The following is a 6,036-nucleotide window of genomic DNA, read 5'->3' as shown; positions in this document are numbered from 1 at the left end:
GAAATATATGAGTTTGTATGTAATGTATGAATATAATATACAAGTTTCACTTTTTAAATGGAATTACTGAAATAAATCTACTTTTTCATGATATTCTAATTTTATGACCAGCACCTGTATATCACAGTAGAAAATTATCATAAAAAGTAAAGATAATTTAATTTTTAGAGCATTTATTTAGCAGAAAACTGTAATCTTAATCAAACTAGGGTTGGGCATAATCGTATCGTGAGCGTTTAGTTGTCAGAAAAACATAAATCGATTAATTTTTGGCACTTGATGATTAATATGATTAATGCCACCAGGCAGAGTCTACTCGCTGCTCTTCTCTGCTTCAAATATGACAAACATTAAAAAAAGATTAGTAATTTATCTATCAACACAATTTAAAATTTGATGTATAGCCTGAAATTTGTAATTTTGACTCCATTTGGAACAGATTTTTACAAAGAGAAAACATAAACTGGTCATGTGACCAGGACATAAGGGTGTCCAGGGACTGCAGGGGATTAATCATCAAATTAATATTTATCAGCTAAATACCACAATTAATCCTGATTAATTATTTTGCTAATATTGCCGAACCCTAAATCAAACCCAGCATTTTTGCTGTAGTACAAATGAACATAACAGAAATACAAAAGAAGGTTTTATATTTACTGTAAAACAGTTTCAACAATAAACAAAAACATTTCTAAAATTGTCAACAATTTCAAAATAAAGTGTATGTTATAACCAGGACTTCAAGTTAAATCGGTCATTTAGACATAAAAACATTTTAAGTTGTCTAAAATGTTACAGTGTGATATGTCAAAAAACTATTTCAAATAACTGGAATGAAAGTGTGGTGAAGCCAAATAAATGTAGCATCAGCCTGCCATACATGAGCTTCTGGCTGCTGAACTTATCAGCTGCTCTCTCTCTCTCTCTCGACTGAACGAAGGTCCACCTCTTTTTGTGTGTAACACTACAGAAAAAACAAGGTTTTCCTCTGAAAACACTACGGTTGTTGGAGCTTGGCTCTGCGTGACGTGCAGCGAGGAGGAGGGAGTGATCCTGTGACACGACAACTTTTCTACAGCAGGAGGGAGGGGACATTTAGACGGCTTATTCTCTGTTTTTAAACTACTGAGACCACGAGGACACGTGGGGGATTCTTTTCTTTTTGTGTTCCCACACAAAAGTCATTTATCACTGTTGTGCTGCCGGTTTATTAACAAACTCACATGTTCACCATTAGTGAGTTAGCCTACTGCTTTAATTCAGCTTCACAATGAATATATCACACAGACACACATGGAAGGATGTCTTATTTTAACACGGTGCAGCCACACAACATCAATGTCAATGTCACGAACTTGTGGTGACACTTCCTGTTTTGGTAACCAGATATTTCAAAATAAAAGTCTGATTTAATTCAGTTCATATACAAAACAAACTTTTGCGAGGTAACACAAAAGAAAGAAATCCCCCACGTCCCCTCGTGGGCTCCTCATAAAACTCTATATTTCTTCATTTATTGTCAGAATATTTAAAGTCCTCCTGCTCAGGTGTCGTTCACAGCCAGGTGGACACAGGTGTGGTGATGTAACTGATGACAGGATGGTAGAGGGTCAGTGTCTACCTTAGGCCAACTGTACATTACTTATACAGCCCCACCATGAGCTGACTTTTATTGTGACCTGGCAATATATGACTAAACTAACCTACAAATAAAATAAATTAAAAACAATTAACAGTAAACCATAACGATCCTAAAGCTACGTTCACACCCAACGTGTGCTGAGCTGCAGGAGTGACAGTTTACATGTAGTCTAAGGTAGACGTGCCTCTGGGGTCTTGTGACGTGTCAGGTCCATTCAGCATGGTGCACAAAGAATGAGGAAGGTGTGGCCGAGTGTTATCTGTGAGCAGTTGACACCCAAGTTCAAAACTGTGAACTTTTACTGCTCGACGCGTCTCGACACCAATCAGACTCATTTTTCCACGTGACAGTTTCCTGGATCAGACGGACGGCAGCTCTTCAGCTGAAACGGACCGTCTGCAGTGGGTGGTCTGACAGGAGATATCAGCAGGGATGTGGGTCAGCAGCTCCTTAAACTGTCCGCCGTGTTCAACTGGGCTCAGGACAAATGTCCGCTGTGTTCAACTGGGCTCAGGACAAATGTCCGCTGTGTTCAACTGGGCTCAGGACAAAGGTCCATCAGCTCACAGCTCCTGGACTGAAACTAACCCAACAAACCACCTCCAAATCATCTGGTGACTTAATGATCTGCTGGGTGCAACGTTCACTTCTTAGTAAATAAATCAGTCATTTTCTTTATTTTATCTTTATTTTATCTGTCATTAAAGACAGACCATAAAAACCCCAGACTGTCCTCCCTCTTCAGACACACATCTAGTCTCTGTCCGGTCTGAATGCAGTGAGTCCAGCTGGAGGTGCTGGGAGCTTTTTACTGCTCAAAACGTTCAGTGTGAACGTAGCATCATAGTCATATGTGAGCCGTCACATCGAAACAAGGATTCAGACTAAAAGTGGTTTAAGGAGAAAAAGGTAAATATAGTGTTTTGACTAAAATGTTAACAAAAATTGCATTTAGTCAAAATATAATGAATAAAAACCTTATTAATGTATCATTTGAATGAACTGTCTGAAATATAATCATAAAACTAAATGTTGAAGCACTTTTTTGAGAAGTAGCAACAAAAAACTGATTTTGAGGAAAAACACCTTAAAATGTTGAGATTTTCTCTGTGAGTTAGTAAAGTTTGTTTCTTTTTAGCTGGTAAATCTCAATATTCAAATATAATTTGAGGTTTCCTCTTTATAAGGACATTAAAAATTCCTCATTAAAATGAGATAAAATTAGGATTCAGACCAAATATTTATGTATTATTGTAACCAACAAGACAAATTAAGTCATATATATGGATTTAATTATGATATCAGGATGATCCAGGTATCAAAATGTAGCTTTTAAAGACAAGAATCTGAAAATGTCATTAGGTCATTTTGATGTGATGGCTCACGGTTGTGTTTTATAAAAACCTGACCTGTCAAAGTGCTTTTAGCAGTTTATCTACTTGTGCTGAACCTGAAATCAAATGTAAAAATCTGACATTTGTGCATGTGTGAAAGCATCATCCTGTTGTGTCTCTTCTCACCAGCTGGTCGACACGTCTCGCACGCTGTTTGAGCTCCATGGCCACGGAGATCATGGCTTCCTGAACATCTGTTTGAAAGCAGCTCTGTGAGGACACAGTCGAGTACCACGAGGTGACGAAATCCTTTACGATTTTTCCCACGGTGTTGTGGATCTCTTGGTCCAAACGCTGTTCATCTTCTGCAGACGTCTGAACCTGGGATGAAGAAACATTAGTTTTATATGTTCTGCTGCATCTTAACTGTGATGAAACCATTCGTCAGTATAAAGAGTCTGCTCATGTTTCAGCTGTTATTAAAAATAAAAAGTGAAACTAACACAGGGACTGTATATTTACCTGTTCCAGTGGGATGAACCGTTCCAGGTGGATCAGGCTGTTGGACTCCAGGATGGCCTGCGAGCCGAACCAGCCTCCCAGCACCAGCAGCAGGCTGGTGAACACGCACAGGAGCCAGATGTTCACCAGCAGGTGAAACAGCAGCAGCCACGCCAGCAGCACACCAAAACCTAACAAGCTCCTTTGTCCCAGCAGCTCCGCCATGCTGCAGGAGGTCCCTGTGACCTGGGTCAGGACTGACCCTCAGAAACACCAGGGATCACTCACCTAAAACACAAACATGAGTACAGAATACACACTCAGTACCAGCCTTACTCGGTACACAAGCATGTACCCAGTAACACCAGTACTGTTTTAACCAAACAGCCACTGTAGACCAGAGATTATTAACCTGTGGCCCACAGCGCCACCTTGAGGGCCTCAAAAGAACAACAGTTTTTAACTTTGGGCCACAGAGGGCCGTGGGACCACATTGATTTTGAATAAGGTGTAATACACTTTCTCACCACTAGTAGCAGTAGTGCACCACTCAGATGTTTAACAACTTTTTAATATGTAGAAGAAGAACCTTAGAAACCTGCTGAGAATGGAAACTTATTTTAAATGAAAAGTAGAAACAAAAATGAAAGTAACTCATCAAAAACACCAAAGTTTGTCACTAATATGAAGAGCAGCTTCTGGTTTTACCATGTAATATTTTAAAAGTTCAAAACATTATCAAATACAGTTACAGATACAACTATATTTTAATTTGTACTTTAAATTACTTTTTGTAGTTTATTTTTAAACACTTTGAATATATTTTAAAGAAACTTTAAACTTGTCAAAAAGCTGTTGTTACTGTTATTGTTTGTCACTAATATGAAGAGCAGCTTCTGGTTGTAAAAGTTTAAAAAGCTTTATTTTCATTTGTACTTTATCAAATTTATTTTTACAGGTTTTTTATTTGAAACATTTATACATTTTTAATTTGTTTATTTTATGCCCACAATTTTATTTTTTGAATTGTCTATTTTTGTTATTGTTTATGTTAATAAATATATATATTTGTGTTGATAAGCCTGAGTGGTCTGTTGACTGACCTTTGTATTTGTTCAAATAATTGTTATGGGCAGGTTACAATATAAAATGTTTGTTATAATCATGTCTTGTGATTATTTGACAGGAGTTTTACTTTTAAACTGTAAGTGTATTTAATTTAGTTATGTTAGTTATGATAGTTTAGTTATGATGTAAACACAATAAAAATTAAACCAAGATTTATAATAATTATCATTTTGATCCATACATTGGTAATGTCTGACTGGACCTCGTGTTCTGTTGAATAAACTGGACCCTGAGGTCAGAAAGGTGAAGTCCTGCTGTAGAGGACAGCACTGAGACACTTTACACCAAATATTACAGAATTAAACACATTTACATCAAACATCAAAATTTCAACAGATATATAAAGTTATTTAGGCACACTTTAGACAGTTTATCTGTAAAAATGTTGGTTTAGTTCCTTTACATCCAATAATTATATTCTGAGTTTTGTTAAACCACAGCTGTTTAAAAGGTATTTTGTTAAATAATAAACAGGTTGAGATATTAAAAGGTACTGGGGAAGTTTTGAGTTAGTATTTTTGCACATGTGCAGCCTGTATTTGTCCTGATGTGACTTTAAATCATTATTATAATTATGTTTATAATTTCTCTGTTCATCTGTTTTAAACCAGGCTGACTGTTAAACTTTATCAAGTTTTATTTAAATCAGCACAGAATGAATGTCTCATATTAAATAATCATTAAGTGAGACCAGTCAAACAGTTTTAATGGTTCCATTGGATGTTTGTTGTGAAGGACAGATATTTTGCTAACAAACTGAGGGACTCTTTTAGCCTGAAAACGTATTTAGGTTGTCATGAAAATGACGTGTGTCGTTTTTATTTACGTTTCCTGGAACATTTTACTTGTTATAATGAGGAAAAACACAAACACGACCCAGGTTTACACACCAGGGTTGTGTTGTTGTGTAGTTGTGTAGTTGTGTTGTTGGACTTTAAATCATCTCTCCAGCATCCATCAAGCCTTTTTCTTTCTTTCTTTGTTTCTCTGCAGTATGAATAAAAACACACGGTGCTGTTACAAAGCAAGCAGTGAACATAAACAAACTGGGACCTTACTGGTAAATGAAGGCAGGAAGGATTTGTCCCAGCAGCTGGATAACATCTGTTTGTCTGGGGTTCAGTAGCATGTTAGCTAGCGCTACACTTACATTATTACTGATGACCGGAAGTGATTTTATAAAATATATTACAAACAGGAACTAGTTAAAGAAGAAAGGATTGTTAACCTGTACGAAACGTAATGATACTCCTCTTTGTTTTGATGAGCGCCTCCTTCTTCTTCTTCGTGCACTTTTATGACGTGATTGGCAACAACCGGAAGTTGTGTCATTACCGCCGCCACCTGGCTGGAGGCAAAAATGGCACAACTTCCGGTTAAATAGATTCAACCTTGTTTATCATTTAGCAAAATACCTTTTGAACAACT

At 36.9% G+C, this 6,036-nt stretch overlaps 1 protein-coding gene across 1 annotated transcript in view; it reads right to left on the bottom strand.

Moving 5' to 3' along the window:
* snx19b (sorting nexin 19b) overlaps nucleotides 1-5,890 on the bottom strand; it is a gene marked incomplete in the record, with an annotated part of 32,532 nt that extends 26,642 nt beyond the window's left edge. Inside the window, 4 exon segments of the mRNA XM_014031963.1 lie at nucleotides 3,166-3,360; nucleotides 3,502-3,768; nucleotides 5,499-5,595; nucleotides 5,837-5,890. Coding sequence (XP_013887417.1) covers nucleotides 3,166-3,360; nucleotides 3,502-3,705 — 399 coding nt within the window.
* Between the last annotated feature and the right edge of the window lie 146 nt (nucleotides 5,891-6,036).

This window comes from Austrofundulus limnaeus, unplaced genomic scaffold, assembly GCF_001266775.1.
Source record: "Austrofundulus limnaeus strain Quisiro unplaced genomic scaffold, Austrofundulus_limnaeus-1.0 Scaffold1354, whole genome shotgun sequence".
Lineage (NCBI taxonomy): Eukaryota > Metazoa > Chordata > Actinopteri > Cyprinodontiformes > Rivulidae > Austrofundulus > Austrofundulus limnaeus.
This window is presented reverse-complemented; position numbering and strand designations above follow the sequence as displayed.